Source organism: Oncorhynchus keta, chromosome 9 (assembly GCF_023373465.1).
Source record: "Oncorhynchus keta strain PuntledgeMale-10-30-2019 chromosome 9, Oket_V2, whole genome shotgun sequence".
NCBI classification, from domain to species: Eukaryota; Metazoa; Chordata; class Actinopteri; order Salmoniformes; family Salmonidae; genus Oncorhynchus; species Oncorhynchus keta.
Window position 1 is genome coordinate 15,502,063 of NC_068429.1, and position 18,659 is coordinate 15,520,721.

Sequence of the window (18,659 nt, forward strand, 5' to 3'; positions counted from 1 at the left end):
AACCCAAGACACGTTGCAACTGCACCCTGGACGTTGGTTGAGGCCAATCCACCACTGCTTTCACCTTTCCATGATCTATCTGGAATTTTCCCTCAGCGATGACATATCCCAGAAAGGAGATTGTAGAGTGGTGGAACTCATACTTCTCAACTTTCACAAAAATTGGTTCTCCAGGAGGAGCGGAAGGACCGGTCTGACATGAAGAACATGTTCTTGGGCAGACCGGGAAAAAAACTGGATGTCGTCAAGGTAGATGAACACAAAATGGTTTAGCATGTCCCGGAGCACATCGTTTACCAGAGCCTGGAAGACAGCTGGTTAGTCCAAACGGCATGACCTGGTACTCAATGTACGCTGGCTGTGTTGAATGCTGTCTTCCACTCATCTCCTTCACGTATCCGAACCACGTAGTCGGCATTTAGAAGGTCCAGCTTGGAAAAAATGGTGGCCCCCTGAAGAGGTTCAAAAGGAGAGGAATGGTAGGGGGTAACGATTCTTCACCGTAATGTCATTTAGACCCCGGTAGTCAATGCAATTCCCCACAAAGAAAAACCCTGCTTCGGCAGGAGATACAGACAGGCGGACAGCCCCAATTGCCAGAGACTCCTCTATGTACTCCTCCATGGCCTTGGTCTCTGGCCCAGATAGAGAATATAGCCTACCACGAGGTGGTGTAGTGCCTGGGAGGAGATCAATGGCAGAATCATTAGGACGGTGTGGGGGAAGAGAAGTAACCCATGCCTTGCTGAAGACCTCCAGGAGGTCTTGGTACTCTGTGGGGACGGCAGGGAAATCAGAGACTTGACTTAAGCCCTGAGGAGGCCGTCTCGGAGAAGGCTGCGCTGCTTTGAGGCAATGGGAATGGCAGAACGGACTCCAACCCAGGATTGAAGTTGTAGTCCAGTCAATAACGGGGTTGTGTTCTTTGAGCCAGGACAATCCCAAAACAGGAACATGGGGAGACTCAATGAGGAGAAGCTGTATAGCCTCACTGTGATTTCATGAAACCCGCAGATTAACAGGAACAGTGCTGTGGGAATGGAGCGGCCGTGCAGTGCTCTAGCGTCCATGGGATCAGAGAGGAGTTGAGTGGGGATACCTAATTCAGGAACTAGGGTAGCGTCCATAAAACTCTCATCCGCCCCAAAGTCAATGAGCACCGGAGAGATTTAGACTGGTCTCACAACAGCAGTATCACAAAAAAAGGAGTGCGGTTGATGGGATTTAGATGATTCCCAGTCTGGTATGTGTATGTGTATGTGTACCTACTACAGAAATAGGTATCAACTGGGCAGGTGGCTATATAATGTCCCGCAGCCCCACAGTACAGACAACTGTTGGAACTTAGGCTAAATTGCATAGGTTCTGGAGTATCTAACTCACCCTTCGCCGATGACTCTCGGACTTCCAGATTCCTTCGAAGGTGAGCGAGCCACTGTGGATGAACGAGTAACCTAGGCCAGACCTCTCACTCCTGCGTTCCCTTAGACGTCCATCAATTCTAAAGGTGAGGGCGATGAGGGAATCGAGGTCCACCAGTAATTCCAGAACAGTTAGCTCATCTTTTACCACCTCAGATAATCCGTGAAGAAAAGTATTGAAATGTGCAAAAGTCAACAGCGTAGTCTGCCACACTACGGGAGTCTTGACGTAATTCAAGATGTTTTCGGGACGCCTCTCTCCCAGATACCAAAGAACCGAACACCTTCGGTGTTCACCATTTCACACCATTTCCCTCATTAAAATGCAAATCAATTTATAACATTTTTGACATGCGTTTTTCTGGATTTTTTTGTTGTTATTCTGTCTCTCACTGTTCAAATAAACTGCAGCGCCAGCTGTGCCATCAGAGTCCCTGGGTTCGCGCCCAGGCTCTGTCGCACAATTGGCCTAGCGTCACCCAGGTTAGGGAGCGGTTGGTCGGTAGGGGCGTCCTTGTCTCATCGCGCACCAGCGACTCCTGTGGCGGGCTGGGCGCAGTGTGCGCTAGCCAAGGTGGCCAGGTGCACGGTGGTTCCTCCGGGGCATTGGTGCGGCTGGCTTCCGGGTTGGATGCACACTGTGTTAAGAAGCAGTGCGGCTTGGTTGGGTTGTGTATCGGAGGACGCATGATTTCAACCTTCATCTCTCCCGAGCCCGTAGGGGAGTTGTAGCGATGAGACAAGATAGTAGCTACTACAACAATTGGATACCACGAAATTGGGGAGAAAAAGGGGTAAAATTAAATAAAAAATAAATAAATTATAGACGGATAATTTCTTTGTCAGTGGGCAAACATACAAAATCAGTAGGGGATCAAATACTTTCTCCCCTCACTGTATATTTTTTGCAAACGTTAAACACAGTTTAATAAGTTATTCATTCAATCAAAAACAGTAAAAGGTTAAAACGTTTGATAAAACAGCTTTTAGAACATTAGAATAATAAGGAATGGATATAAATGTGTTGTACTAACAGGGAGTGTCTGAATTTCCATAGAGAATGTTTTATTTTGTTATTATGTTACATGGTGCACAGTGGCTGAATAACAGATCCAGCTTGATTATTTCACAGAAGACCAGCTTCACTGCACTGTCACTGGAGAATTTAGAAGAACAATCTCAAGATCTTGGGCTTGAAGACCTGCGTCTTGCTGCCGTCCATGTTCTCGACCAGCCCTCCAGGTCCTCCAGGTCCTCCAGGGCTCTATCCATCTTGTCCTTGGGGACTTCCACACCCATGATCTTTGGTATCAACAGCTGAAACACAAAGACAGCCTTTTGTCATGTACAACCCAAATGTGTTGGATTCAGAAACATGATATTATGCCATGAAAAATGAGAAGGCATGAGATCAGACAACCTCCTCTCTCAAAATTGAACATAACAAGATACTTGGACACTGAGATACAAAACAGCTCTGTATCAAACACTTATAACATTGCTTGTTGCAATGCAGAAGAAGAGTGGGATGTCAATTTCCTAACCTGTGAAAATCGAAGAGCCACATTCAATCACACTTGCTTTGGCAATGTGTACGCTGCAGTCTAACCACTGCATTTATCTGTTTAAAATAATACCATTATAATTTAACTAGGCAAGTCAGTTAAGAACAAATACTTTTTTTACAATGACCCCAGCCAAATCCGGAAGACGCAGGACCAGTTGTGCGCCGCCCTTCGGGACTCCCAAACCCAGCCGGATGTGATGCAGCCTGGATTTGAACTAGGGCCTGCAGTGACACCTCTTGCACTGAGATGCAGTGCCTTAGACCTCTGTGCCACTCGGGAGCTATTACCTGAATCAACTTGGTGCATGACTATTTGACCACAGGAAAAAGGTATGCTTAAGCTACTGAGTCAATATTGCTATCCGGGTTTACTGGATGAAGTCCAAAGTTCTTCAAAGTACAATGTGAAAACAACTCTACATTCGATCTTGTAGTAGCGTCACCTACCCTGAGCCAATACATCTTGGAGCCATGCATACGTATTCCCATGTGCTGCCAGGACAGTTCTTCATTGACATGGGTGAGCTTCTGCAGGTCGGCTGGATTCCCGTGGTCTGCGGTCTTGTGCTTCTATGCCAATTTATTGGACTGTTCTACCCATAAACCACATACCACGCCCGTCCCTGGTGCATGAGAAGAATTCCCGACCCTTCTCCCTAGAACACTCCCTGAACTCGCATGCAAACCAATGATTCATATGCCAGTCAAAGGTTTGGAGACACCTACTCATTCCCAGGTTTTTCTTTTTTTAAACTATTTTCTACATTGTAGAATAGTAGTGAAGACATCAAAACTATGAAATAACAGATATGGAATAATGTAGTAACCAAAAAAGTGTTAATCAAATCTAAATATATTTGAGATTCTTAAAAGTAGCCACCCTTTGCCTTGATGACAACTTTGTACACTCTTGGCATTCTCTCAACCAGCTTCATGAGGTAGTCACCTGGAATGCATTTCAATTAACAGGTGTGCCTTGTTAAAAGTTCATTTGTGGAATTTCTTTCCTTCTTAATGTGTTTGAGCCAATCAGTTGTGTTGTGACAAGGTAGGGGTGGTGTACAGCAAATAGCACTATTTGGTAAAAGACGAAGTCAATATTATGGCAAGAACAGCTTAAGTAAGCAAAGAAAAACAACAGACTATCATTACTTTAACACATGAAGGTCAGTCAATGCGTAAAATTTCAAAACCATCAAGCGCTATGATGAAACTGGCTCTCATGAGGACTGCCACAGGAAGGTAAGACCCAGCGTTACCTCTGCTGCAGAGGATAAATTCATTTGAGTTACCAGCCTCAGAAATTGCAGCCCAAATAAATGCTTCACAGAGTTCAAGTAACAGACACATCTCAACATCAACTGTTCAGAGGAGACTGCGTGAATCAGGCCTTCATGGTCAAATTGCTGCAAATAAACTACTACTAAAGGACACCAATAATAAGAAGAGACTTGCTTGGGCCAAGAAACACAAGCAATGCACATTAGACAGGTGGCAATCTGTCCTTTGTTCTGATGAGTTCAAATTTGAGATTTTTGGTTCCCACCACTGTGTCTTTGTGAGACGCAGAGTAGGTGAACGGATGATCTCTGCATGTGTGTTTCCCACCGTGAAGCAAGGAAGAGGAGGTGTAATGGTGTGGAGGTGCTTTGCTGGTGACACTGTCAGTGATTTATTTAGAATTCAAGGCACACTTAACCAGCATGGCTACCACAGCATTCTGCAGCGATACACCATCCCATCTGGTTTGCGCTTATTGGGACTATCATTTGTTTTTCATGACCCAACACACTTCCAGGAAGTGTAAGCGCTACTTGACCAAGAAGGAGAGTGATGGAGTGCTGCAACAAATTACCTAGCCTCCACAATCAACCGACCTCAACCCAATTGAGCCACTGGTTTGGGATGAGTTGGACCGCAGAGTGAAGGAAAAGCAGCCAACAAGTGCTCAGCATATGTGGGAGCTCCTTCAAGACTGTTGGAAAAGCATTCCAGGTGAATGCTGAGTGTGCAAAGCTGTCATCAAGGCTAAGGTTGGCAACTTTGAAAAATGCTAAATCTAAAATATATTTTGATTTGTTTAACACTTTTTTGGTTACTACATGATTCCATGTGTTATATCATAGTTTTGATGTCTTCACTATTATTCTACAATGTAGAAAATAGTAAAAAGAAAGAAAAACCTTTGTATGAGTAGGTGTGTCCAAACGTTTTACTTGTACTGTGTATACTAGATAAGTAGTTCTCAAATGGTTTTGCCTCGGGACCCAAATTGAACCAGGTTGTCTCATTTGCGATCCAATATTTGTATTGCGAAAAACAATCGGCAAAATACAATCTTGAAAATAATCTATAATGCTAATTACATGACAAAGGAACAACATTCCCACCTCTTTCATAAGAAGTTTGGAACCACCAAGACTCTTCAGTCAGGCCTTTATGGTAGAGTGGCCAGCCCGCTTGAAGTTTGCCAAAAAGGCATCTAAAGGACTCTGACCATGAGAAACAAGATTCTCTGGTCTGATGAAACCAAGATTCTCTGGCCTGAATGCCAAGTGTCATATCTGGAGGAAACCTGGCACCATCCCTACGTTGAAGCATGGTGGTGGTAGCATCATGCTGTGGGGATGTTTTTCAGCCGCAGGGACTGGGAGACTAGTTTTTATCGAGGGAAAGACGAACGGAGCAAAGTCTAGATCCTTGATGAAAACCTGATCCAGAGAGCTCAGGACCTCAGATTGGGGCAAAGGTTCACCTTCCAACAGGACAACGACCCTAAGCACACAGCCAAGAAAATGCAGGAGTGGCTTCAGGACAAGTTCTGAATGTCCTTGAGTGGCCCAGCTTGAACCCAAACAAACATCCCTGGAGAGACCTGAAAATAGCTGTGCAGCGACACTCTCCATCCAACCTGACAGAGCTTGAGAGGATCTGCAGAGAACAATAGGAGAAACTCCCCAAATACAGATGTGCCAAGCTTGTTGAGTCATACCCAAGAAGACTCGAGCCTGTAATCGCTGCCAAGAGTGCTTAAACAAAGTACTGAGTAAAGGGTCTGAATACTTATGTAAATGTGATATTTCAGTTTAATTTTTTTTATACATTTGTCAAAAATTATAAACTTTGTATCTTTTTGTTTTGTCATTATGTGGTAGTGTAGATTTATGAGGGGGAGGACGAATCAATTTTAGAATAAGACTGTAACAACAAAATGTGGAAAAAGTGAAGGGGTCTGAATACTTTTCGAATGCACTGTAGTTACAACAATGGTTAAAATAAATTACAACGATTTGGTTACCCATTTACTTGTGCTTGCCAATGTCATACAGTCTTGCTGCTTGTTGGCTACATCTGCTGGCCAAATAGGGGAGCAACAGCCTAACAGCCCACACACCTGAAGCATATTATCGTCAGGCAAGCTTTATCAAGCTGGCTCTGCTACACTACAGCAAGTGATGTGAGGATTGATACTGGAGCTCCGATTCAGATTTCAAAGCGCTATTGATCTAACACAATGTACCGATTTGAAGCTTTGTTTAACCAATCAGCTTCCAGGATTAGACCAACCCATTGTATAAATGGCAATTATAAACTGGGTGGTTCGAGCCCTGAATGCTGATTGGCTGACAGCCGTGGTATATCAGACCGTATACCATGGGTATGACAAATCAAGTATTTTTACTGCTCTAATTACGTTGGTAACTAGTTTAGAATAACAATAAGGCACATTGCGTCGTGCTTGAGAACAACCCTTAGCTGTGGTAAATTGGCCATGTAACACATCCCCTCAGGCCTTATTGCTAAATATACCAAGGCTAAGGGCTGTATCCAGGCACTCCGCATTGTGTCGTGCATAAGAACAAACCTTAGCTGTGGTATATTGGCCAGATACTGTTGTGTATTAATGTGACATACATGACGTCACCACGTCATTAAAGGAATGGAGGGTTTGATACACCGACAGTGATGAAGTAAAGACATCTTGAAGTTTACCTCTGAGTCTGGTTGATTCAATTCAGTATCACATCCAAACTTAGCACAATTCATAATTATAGGATTGAACTTATACCATGATTCAAATAATCAAAGCTTGATAAGTTGGTTATTTGAATCAGTTGTGTAGGCCTAGGGCAAAAACCAAAATGTGCACCCAGTCTCAGGACTGAGTTTAGGAAACACTGTTCTAGAGTGTGGAGTATTTAAGTGATAATGCCCTCGAAGCCGGTGTTTGGAGGAAATATTGGCACAGGTGTTGTTAGGCCCGAGATGAAGTCGAGGTCAGACAAACTGTGCCGATATATCCTCCAAACACCGGCTTCGAGGGCATTATCAGGTTTATACAACGGCTTCGAGGGCATTATCAGTTTTATACAACGGCTTCGAGGGCATTATCAGTTTTATACAACGGCTTCGAGGGCATTATCAGTTTTATACAACGGCTTCGAGGGCATTATCAGTTTTATACAACGGATTACCAACATATTCAAATAATGATTGACATATTTTCATGAAAAAATATATTTTAATGAATTCATTCATAGTATTTCATCCTTCCACAAGATAAAGTCCCAGCACAAATCTAGGGTTGCTACTCAAACTGGCTGGTCGTTCGTTCTATCGGTTCAGTTGCTAGAGACGTGACATACTGCCTGGCAATGTTCGCATCCCTTGCTTGCTAGCTACCCAACTATGGATAATTTACAGTCACGTCAAACAGTGCAACCAGAATAACAGCAAATTAGCTGCATTTGTGTTTGTTTAAGCTGTTTTCTAGTGACATTTATTTTGACACATCCATAACAATGAGCTAATGATGCACGATTTCGCACGTAGAAAATGTGCTCTCTTGTCAGGACACTGTTGTTCAGAGGAGCTAACCAACAACACAGCTAACACAATGACTTGAAGCTGAAGCTGGAAAGACAGCAAACTGGCTGCACTTTGTTTCTTTGACCTGTTTTCTATTGATAGATCTTTGTATATATCAATTGAAATGATTCTGATTTATGATTTCGACTAGCTGAGAAAAGCTGCCTGCCTGTTTGCTCATCCCGACTACCGACATGTTCATTACTATGGGACAGCTGGAGATTAGGTTTGAATATTGAAACAATTTTGCAAAAGTCAGAGAGACAGACAGCAAGGTTTATACAAATCTCCGCAGTTGAAAACGTAATGATAGTCAAAGAAATGTAAGATAATGTCTAGATGCTTTTTATCATGGAGATCAAGTTCATGGCTGGCTGGGCTGATGAGACAGTGGATTGTGCAGTCAGATGGAACAAAATCAAATCAAATCTAATTTTATTTGTCACATACACATGGTTAGCAGATGTTAGTGCGAGTGTAGCGAAATGCTTGTGCTTCTAGTTCCGACAATGCAGTAATAACCAACAAGTAATCTAACAATTCCAAAACTACTACCTTATAGACACAAGTGTAAGGGGATAAAGAATATGTACATAAAGATATATGAATGAGTGATGGTACAGAGCGGCATAGGCAAGATACAGTAGATGGTATTGAGTGCAGTATATACATATGAGATGAGTATGTAAACAAAGTGGCATAGTTAAAGTGGCTAGTGATACATGTATTACATAAGGATGCAGTAGATGATATAGAGTACAGTATATACGTATACATATGAGATGAATAATGTAGGGTATGTAAACATTATAGTAGGTAGCATTGTTTAAAGTGGCTAGTGATATATTTTACATCATTTCCCATCAATTCCCATTATTAAAGTGGCTGGAGTTGTCAGTGTGTTGGCAGCAGCCACTCAATGTTAGTGGTGGCTGTTTAACAGTCTGATGGCCTTGAGATAGAAGCTGTTTTTCAGTCTCTCGGTCCCAGCTTTGATGCACCTGTACTGACCTTGCCTTCTGGATGATAGCGGAGTGAACAGGCAGTGGCTCGGGTGGTTGCTGTCCTTGATGATCTTTATGGCCTTCCTGTGATATCGGGTGGTGTAGGTGTCCTGGAGGGCAGGTAGTTTGCCCCCGGTGATGCGTTATGCAGACCTCACTACCCTCTGGAGAGCCTTACGGTTGTGGGCGGAGCAGTTGCCGTACCAGGCGGTGATACAGCCCGACAGGATGCTCTCGATTGTGCATCTGTAGAAGTATGTGAGTGCTTTTGGTGACAAGCCAAATTTCTTCAGCCTCCTGAGGTTGAAGAGGCGCTGCTGCGCCTTCTTCACGATGCTGTCTGTGTGGGTGGACCAATTCAGTTTGTCTGTGATGTGTACGCCGAGGAACTTAAAACTTACTACCCTCTCCACTACTGTTCCATCGATGTGGATAGGGGGGGTGAGAGTAAATCGGCATTTTAACGTCATAAATTTAGCCAGTGACAACTTGCGGAATAGACACCGGGTGGAATGCATTTTTAACCAATCAGCATTCAAGATTAGACCCACTTGTTGTATAAAACCTGTTAGTTCATATGCCTTGCAACCGTGATACACAGGCATAAAGGCAGAGACAATAAGAAGAAGGCACAGAATAAATTCAACCAGACCTTTGTTTCATCACAAAACCGGAGAGCAACCTCTGCCATAATCTCCACCCGGCACAGCCAGAAGAGGACTGGCCACCCCTCATAGCCTGGTTCCTGTCTCGGTTTCTTCCTAGGTTTTGGCCTTTCTAGGGAATTTTTCCTAGCCATCGTGCTTCTACACCTGCATTGCTTGCTGTTTGGGGTTTTAGGCTGGATTTCTGTACAGCACTTTGAGATATTAGATGATATTATGCTTAGTCTAATACATTGACAACTAAAAGATACCAAAAACAATTAAGTCCAATCAACATAAGCTAAATATGATGTGGCTGTCCATGGTTCTGATTTCTGTGTGCGTGTCTGTGTGCGTTCGCGCAAGTAGAAAAAACATATTGCTATCCTCCTTTCTTTCATGTTGACGAAACGGTCTATCACACAGTCATACAGTACCTACTTTTATTTTTTGTTGTCCTCCTAGGCTACCTGGCTAAAATGCTTCCTCGCTAGCCTAACTTCCATAAATGGGCAATGTCAGCTAGTTAACATTAGCTTTCTACATCTAGCTACAGTTGAAATCAGAAGTACATATACCTTAGCCAAATACATTTAAACTCAGTTTTTCCACAATTCCTGAAATTGAATTGAAATTCCCTGTTAGGTCAGTTAGGATCACCACTTTATTTTAAGTGAAATGTGAAATGTCAGAATAATAGTAGAGAGAATGATTTATTTCAGCTTTTATTTCTTTCATCACATTCCCAGTGGGTCAGAAGTTTACATTGTTAGGTTCTTATTTTTCAGAGGAAATAACCCACGGACACTAGAGAAGCTTTAACCAAGTTGAATCATTCCCAAAGGTTCTGTACAGCTGTAATCAGACAGCAAAACATTTCAGACATCACAGTTATATACTTCCTACTTAAAAGACACTCCCTCTCTCCATCCTTAGTCTATGCCCAAGAGAAAGAAGGTAACCAGATACTAACCCTGATTACTCCCTTAAGGGGAACTGACCTCACCCCTCACCTCCTGACCTCAACCCCTCCTTCACCTAATCCACAGCTCTCCTCTCCTCCATCAAACACATTCCAAAGCCTTCTGGGTTGTTACAGACTCTTTCTATTCAAGGCTTCGTCTCTATCATTTATTTCATATTATAATGTTCAAAGTTTAGCCGATTCCAACAAGGCCAACAGTCAGTGTCCAGAATTCAGTTACTTTATAGGCCTGCAGTCAGTTTCCAGATTTCAGTTATTTTATAGGCCAGCAGTCAGTGTCCAGATTTCAGTTACTTTATAAGCCAGCAGTCAGTTTCCAGATTTCAGTTACTTTATAGGCCAGCAGTCAGTGTCCAGATTTCAGTTACTTTATAGGCCAGCAGTCAGTTTCCAGATTTCAGTTACTTTATAGGCCAGCAGTCAGTGTCCAGATTTCAGTTACTTTATAGGCCAGCAGTCAGTGTCCAGATTTCAGTTACTTTATAGGCCAGCAGTCAGTGTCCAGATTTCAGTTACTTTATAGGCCTGCAGTCAGTTTCCAGATTTCAGTTACTTTATAGGCCAGCAGTCAGTTTCCAGATTTCAGTTACTTTATAGGCCAGCAGTCAGTGTCCAGATTTCAGTTACTTTATAGGCCAGCAGTCAGTTTCCAGATTTCAGTTACTTTATAGGCCAGCAGTCAGTGTCCAGAACTGTTACTATTCAATTTAACCCATATTAATTTAAATTAGGACTATTCTGTTTATTCATGGACACAGGGATACTCTTGAATGGGATATCAAAAGTGTATGTACACAGGTTATCCCCAATAAGACCTTAAGTGGGATTTGAGCTACTATCCGGAATACTGTGCACATGTAAATGTGGTCAGTGTGAGTTGCTATGGCTGCGTTTACACAGGCAGCCCAAATCTGATTGAAAAAATCGGAATTGGGCTGTCCATAGTAATGACCATCAAGAAGAGGTATATCATTGGTAAAGATATTTTTTGTAGCTGTTAAGTTGTATGTTTTTTTTGTTTTCCAGGGGAAACTAACTTCTATTGATGTGTTTAGAGAGGCAGCCCAATTCTGATATTGTTTTCATTAATTGTTCTTTTGACCAATCAGATCAGCTCTGAAAAAGATTGATAAAATCATTTCAAATCAGGTCAAAAGACCAATTAGTGGGCAAAAATATCAGAATTGGTCTGCCTGTGTAAATGCAGCCTAACATCCCCTCCCACCATGCCAGTGATAAAGCAAAAGGGAAGGGGACTCTTGTGTGGTCTACTAAATAAAAAAAACTTGTCAGTTGGGGAAATATTTTGTGGTCCTCAAAATAAAAGTTGTGGTCTACTACATATGGAAAAACAAAGCAAATTGTTAAAAACAAAAAGATTAAGGTAATCAACACAAAATACATTGGGTTTACAATTATCGTAATGTATTTCTTTTTTATTATTTTACATTCGGCTTATTCTCCAATCTTCATGTCATTAATTACAATTGAAATGCTTTATTAGCACCCTTAAGTTTTTGACATTTGACATGAGATGGTACCAATACCAAAGGCCATGTTGGTTGCTTCAAATAAATACCTTGTTATAAAGGGCCTTGATCTAGCCAATTCTTCAATCAACTCTGTGTTGTCTGTTCACACTGCTATGCTTTATCTTGGCAAGGTCGCAGTTGCAAATGAGAACTTGTTCTCAACTAGCCTACCTGGTTAAATAAAGGTGAAATAATAATAATAATAATCCCAGTACAGTTAACCAGATAATTATGCTACAGTTTGTGTACATCTGTGATGCAACATTTTGTATCAAATGTGAATAAAATCCAGTATTGGAAGAAGGCATGATCAACATGGCAGTAGATGCTAGCCATTGCAGCACATGTGACTGCGTGGTCTTATATCCTCACCATGTAGGCACAGGTTATATTACTACAATTGAACCTAATTCCCTCCGCACTTAAGCTACAGTAGCCTACTTTAAATAGTTTTTTTCTCAATTTGTCCAGTTTTACCCATAACAGAATAGGTCCAACTATTACCCCCCAGTGCTGGCCATAATAAAAAAATTGCAGGAATAATGGCGCTTGGTTAAAGATCACAGAAGGTAGGTTGCACTATAATTGGGGAGGATGGTCTTGTGGTAATGGCTGGAGCGGAATTAGTGGAATGGTATCAAATACATCAAACACATGGTTTCCATGTGTTTGACGCCATTACATTTGCTCCGTTCCAGACATTATTATGAGCTGTCCTCCCCTCAGCAGCCTCCTGTGCAACAGATCTAGGTTCAGATTGCTCTATCCCCAATTCTAGAGGGAGTTGGCCCCTTTAACAGTGGTGAGGCGCAATTTCTACCAAGCCTTGTCCCACACTATGTGCTGAAATCAACTCTTCTATTGTTGTAATGCCACACTTTAATCCGAGATTTGACTTATACCTGAGCAACTAGTTGTGGCTAAATGTATGACACAAATATTAATTTTCACAATTTACATAAACTCCAGAATGTTATGAAGAGTGACCAGATAAATTGCAATTAATTGCAAAGTCCCTCTTTGCCATGCAAATGAACTGAATACCCAAAAAACATTTCCACTGGATTTCAGCCCTGCCACAAAATGACCAGCTGACATGTCAGTGATTCTCTCGTTAACACAGGTGTGAGTGTTGACGAGGACAAGGCTGGAGATCACTCTGTCATGCTGATTGAGTTAGAATAACAGATTGGGAGCTTCAAAAGGAGGGTGGTGCTTGGAATCATTGTTCTTCCTGTCAACCATGGTTACCTGCAAGGAAACACATGCCGTCATCCTTGCTTTGCACAAAAAGGGCTTCACAGGCAAGGATATTGCTACCAGTAAGATTGCACCTAAATCAACCATTTATCGGATCATCAAGAACTTCAAGGAGAGCGGTTCAATTGTTGTGAAGAAGGCTTCAGGGCGCCCAAGAAAGTCCAGCAAGCGCCAGGACCGTCTCCTAAAGTTGATTCAGCTGCGGGATCGGGGCACCACCAGTACAGAGATTGCTCAGGAAAGGCAACAGGTGTGAGTGCATCTGCACGCACAGTGAAGCGAAGACTTTGAGGATGGCCTGGTGTCAAGAAGGCCAGCAATGAAGCCACTTCTCTCCAGGAAAAACATCAGGGACAGACTGATATTCTGCAAAAGGTACAGGGATTGGACTGCTGAGGACTGGGGTAAAGTCATTTTCTCTGATGAATCCCCTTTCCGATTGTTTAGGGCACCCGGAAAAAAGCTTGTCCGGAGAAGACAAGGTGAGCGCTACCATCAGTCCTGTGTCATGCCAACAGTAAAGCATCCTGAGACCCTTCATGTGTGGGGTTGCTTCTCAGCCAAGGGAGTGGGCTCACTCACAATTTTGCCTAAGAACACAGCCATGAATAAAGAATGGTACCAACACATCCTCCGAGAGCAACTTCTCCCAACCATCCAGGAAGTTTGGTGACGAACAATGCCTTTTCCAGCATGATGGAGCACCTTGCCATAAGGCAAAAGTGATAACTAAGTGGCTCTGGGAACAAAACAACAATACTTTAGGTCCATGGCCAGGAAACTCCCCAGACTTTAATCCCATTTAGAACTTGTGGTCAATCCTCAAGAGGCAGGTGGACAAACAAACACCCAAATTCGGACAAACTTCAAGCATTGATTATGCAATGGGATGCCAATGGGCTGGCCCAGAAGTTAATTGACAGCATGCCAGGGCAGATTGCAGAGGTCTTGAAAAAGAAGGGTCAACACTGCAAATATTGACTCTTTGCATCAACTTCATGTAATTGTCAAAAGCCTTTCACACTTATGAAATGCTTGTAACTATACTTCAGTATTCCATAGAAACATCTGACAAAAATATCTAAACACACTAAAGCAGAAAACTTGTGGAAATTAATATTTGTGTCATTCTCAAAACTTTTGGCCACGACTGTGTGTATAAAATATCTGGCCTATGACACAGCTTGACCAACGAAGTGCCAGGGTAATTACAACACCAGCAAATAAAATGAGTGAAATTGCAGGTATGCATACTGTGGAAGGACCACCAGAGGGCAGGCTGGGCTCATGGATAGTAGCCCAACAAGGCATGGGAGACAAGGTAACTAGAGGCAATTAAGCACAGCTGACGGTACTAATGACATACTCTCCTTCCCCTATAAGAGAGAGAATGGAACCAGCAGAGAGGGGGGGAAAACTATCTCTGGAAGATGGCCACCGAGAGAGAGGAGCTATCCAGGAAGAACCACTAAGACGGTGACAATCCCGTGACTTTTTGTTGTAGTTTAAAGATAATCCTATTGTGTTCCTGTTTCATCTGGAGAAGAAGATGTATGTTTTTTTCCTTGGAAGATTTTCATTGATTATGTTGAAATGTTTTTGTTGACCAAATGCCCTCAATAGAGAACTGTGTTAAATCAAGAAAACCTATTCCTGACTCGTTTATTCCACCTTCCCGCTTTAGAGTGACACCCAATTACTTGGTCCGCTCACAATACGGATAAAATAATTAAACATGCTTAGTGGTCTACTTCGCAGATTCACAAAGAGTGAATAACAGTCTATTACTGCAATACATTAACTGTTAAATAGTCATATTTACACACATTTATTTTAATACATACATAGACTATTGAGCTACCTTTTTTCTGGGAAACTAAGACTGTATCCATAAAGATATTTGAAAGAGGCTTTGATTGTACAGAGAACATGAAACATGGTAGACTGTCCGTTCATTCACATAACACCGGCACCTGTAACATGTTATGAAAGTGTGCTGACTGGTAGAGAACCTTTGCATCCAGATGTTCTATGTGCAGTGGTAGCCTGAATCAGCAACCTAGAACTCAGTTATGCCATGATAGTTCTGCAGTGGTTTTCTTCATAGGTTCCGACCACCTTGCTCCTTCACTTGTTTCTCTGTGGCCAGATACCACTTCTTCACCTTGGTGTTTTCCATCACATCGTAAAAGGCCTCCAGGTCCTCCATGGATCGGAGGACTCCATACACCGCCTTCAGAAAGAAATAGTCATTATTTACACCGCTGATAACCTATCAAATAATTAAGTAAAGAGTTGGGTGTCTTGAAAAACTTTTAAAATAAAATGTATTTTTATTACTAAATTGAGGTCCCTTGTCAACATGTGTATTCAATTTAACATGTCAATGTAAATTGTACCCAACTGAAATGGAATTTCCTTTCAAACTGTCACAACAACCCAACAAATCTTACCAGATCAGCGAGGTTGGGTTTGTCACCACCCATGAATTTCCTCTTCCTCCCAATAGCTGTTATCCACTCATTCACAGCCATGTACAAATCTTCCCTTACATCGTCCTGTAACTTGTACCTATGTGGGGGCAGGAACAGAGGGGAAGACCAGGCACAAACTCACATTGACCAGCATACTGAAGAGAATGAAATTGAAAACATTCCATATAAAATCTAGTAATTTGCAACGATTGACAGCAATCTGAAACTCACCAGATTTTCAGGACCTTGGAGGCCCAGAACATATAGAAGGCCCCTCCATACTTGGCAAAAGGAACAGAACCAAAGTTGCCCTCACGCACTATGTGGTCATAGGTGGCCAAGGCCTCAGCGGGAGTCCTGTACACATTAGGCTTTATCCGGTTCACTAGCCAGTCATCAGCCCACTGACGCCATCGTACCTCCTCCCTGGAAAAAAGAACAGAGATTTGCCCAGTCCAAAAACTACCTCTAGCTAGCCCATACCCCCTATGAAGTTATGTAGATCTGAAAGAACTGGAATCAATTTGGAGGGTAGCTCCACCCTGTGAAATGTGACATATTTCAGCTATATTGCTTATACCCATCACTTTACAGATGTACTCTAGAACATGTAGAAAATATTGAACAAATAACAACAATCAAATTCTTAGATCAATACAACAGAGCTAACTTACTTTCTGGCATTTTTAGATGTGTACACCTCAGTGATCTTAATCTCATTCAACATCACCCAGTATTTGTTAGTGTACTCCAGAATTTCATTCCCCCAGGCATTGGTAGATGGGAGTCTCGGAAAGTACTTTACAACCTCTGACATCGTTCTTTCTCTGCAAAGTAAAAGAAAACAAGAGGTATATAAATAAGTGATATTGTAGGTTTGAAATGCAATAGGTCATTCTGCTTTTTATTTAATTACATTATTTACTTACTTGTCAATCATGCACGTCTTCATTGCACTGATAATGACAGATGAGTTGTTCAGTTGCTGTTTGACAAGCAATTAGAGAAAGATGGTTTTATTAAACAAAAGGTTTTAAAAAATTGAGTACTTGCTTGAAACACCTTTTCTTCAAGTTTGAGATCTACTCTGCTTACCACAATTTCTTTCCCCTCCACCATAAGAATGGGCACCGTTTGGTACTCCGATGACCATTTGATCTCCGTGTGCATGACAGGGTTGACTTCCACAACCTTATATGGAAAACCATAGTAGTCGAGGAATGCCCGCACTTTGCTGCAGTATGGACAGGTCTTGTACTGGTATAAGGTAAACGTTAAGTCTGTGGCAAACGTCAGGTCAGAGCCGTGGTTTGTGGGGATGCTATATTGGAGATTGGGGAGCTGTGGGTAAATATACGATTGCATACAGTGTTTATCCCAATATCATTATTTCTGATCCGTTGCAGCAAAACATGAGACATACTTTCAAAAGTACAGTGCAACTACATCAAGTTTTGTGGACATCCATGGAAAAGCTGTAGACCGTTAGAGAGAGAGTGACAGATACATCGTAATAAAGAATGCATGAGCCACAATGAATGAGGTTAAACAATACATTGCGTGACATTGAAGAGTTAAAAGTACGAAGCATAAATGGTTGAAATCCTTACATTGGGCAATTCATCCTCTGCAAAATGCTGTTGAAATGAGAATTGTATGGTTTGATACAAGCCGACTCCCCCTCCGAACAAAAAAGCAAACCCAAAGACGCGCCTGTTGGTTGCGCGCAGGGGAAGAGTGGAGATGAGTTTGGATCCAAACGTGGTGCCGCCTGTGCCATAAGCCCTGGCACTGCACCTCGACGGGAAATTAGATAGTGCAACTGCTTGGCTGATTTTGGTTATCGGAACACGCAAAACACCCCAGCCAGTCCGCCAAAAACTGTTGTAACTTGAGGCTGACATTTTTGGTTTACACAACCTGCTCCCACAATGCATCTGGTCTGACCAAAAACAGCGAAAACTTCCGTGTTCGTACACACGTGGTTAGGATGTTATATCACCGGCCACGTTCCATACCGCCTGCAATGTAGTCGTGCTGCGCAACTTATGTGTTTCCTGCCATGTTAAACTCTACTTGCGTTTGAAGAAATCTGATACACATCTGATTGGTCCTAGACCTCCACAAATGTAGGTGTAGTGTTTGACAGGGACGGCTAAATAAGATTTTACATTCTGCGCAAGGGGACTAGCCTACAATATAGGCAGTTTGGAACGCAACCACCATTATTGCGCTACAAATGACAGAAGAACATTGTTTCAGATAATGCAACAACTTAAATGTGTCATCTACAAGTAATTAAAATGTTCTGGTCTGGAGTAATGACAGCTATTTTTTAAATATTTTTACATCAGATGAATAACCTTATCAAGAGACATTAGGGCAGCAGGTAGCCTATTGGTTAGAGCGTTGTGCCAGTAACGGAAAGGTTGCGAGATCGAATCCCCGAGCTGACAAGGTAAAAATATGTCGTTCTGCCCCTGAACAAGGCAGTTAACCCACTGCTCCTAGGCCGTCACTGTAAATAATAATTTTCTTAACTGATTTGCCTAGTCAAAAACAACGTTTAAACAAGGTTAATACATCCACACACAGGGCCAGCACAAAAATGTGCATCAACCAAGGGGTACTTTTATATCATTGACATCTCAAACAGCCTGGTTTTCCTCCTCAATTGAATTGCACCCTATGGCCGGGATTCAATCCGATCAGTAAATCTGCGTTAAAGCACGCTGGTCATGTAAAGGTCATTTCAGATTTGCCAACATATGCAACGTTTACCTTGAATGCAGTCTCCCTGAATGTGGTAACATTACCTTTAAAAGTTTCATAGCCAACCATGCACAATCTGATTTAATCCAGGCCCAGTCTACTATAGACAAAGACAAAGGAGAAACACAATA

The 18,659-nt window shown here is 42.3% G+C and overlaps 1 protein-coding gene across 2 annotated transcripts; it reads right to left on the reverse strand.

Moving 5' to 3' along the window:
- Positions 1–14,909: 14,909 nt before the first annotated feature.
- LOC118387324 (prostaglandin E synthase 2-like) lies at positions 14,910–17,723 on the reverse strand. Of its 2 annotated transcripts, none has more exons than XM_035775552.2 (7): positions 17,367–17,723; positions 16,852–17,097; positions 16,686–16,741; positions 16,431–16,583; positions 15,988–16,182; positions 15,736–15,853; positions 14,910–15,515 (listed from the first exon to the last, which is right to left on the reverse strand). In XM_035775552.2, exons 1-7 carry the CDS (start codon positions 17,691–17,693, stop codon positions 15,384–15,386), a joined length of 1,227 nt encoding a protein of 408 aa, XP_035631445.1. In that variant the 5' UTR covers positions 17,694–17,723; the 3' UTR covers positions 14,910–15,383. The 2 variants fall into 2 exon arrangements, with proteins under 2 accessions (XP_035631445.1, XP_035631446.1); XM_035775553.2 differs by having other exon boundaries at positions 16,852–17,013; positions 17,367–17,720.
- Between the last annotated feature and the right edge of the window lie 936 nt (positions 17,724–18,659).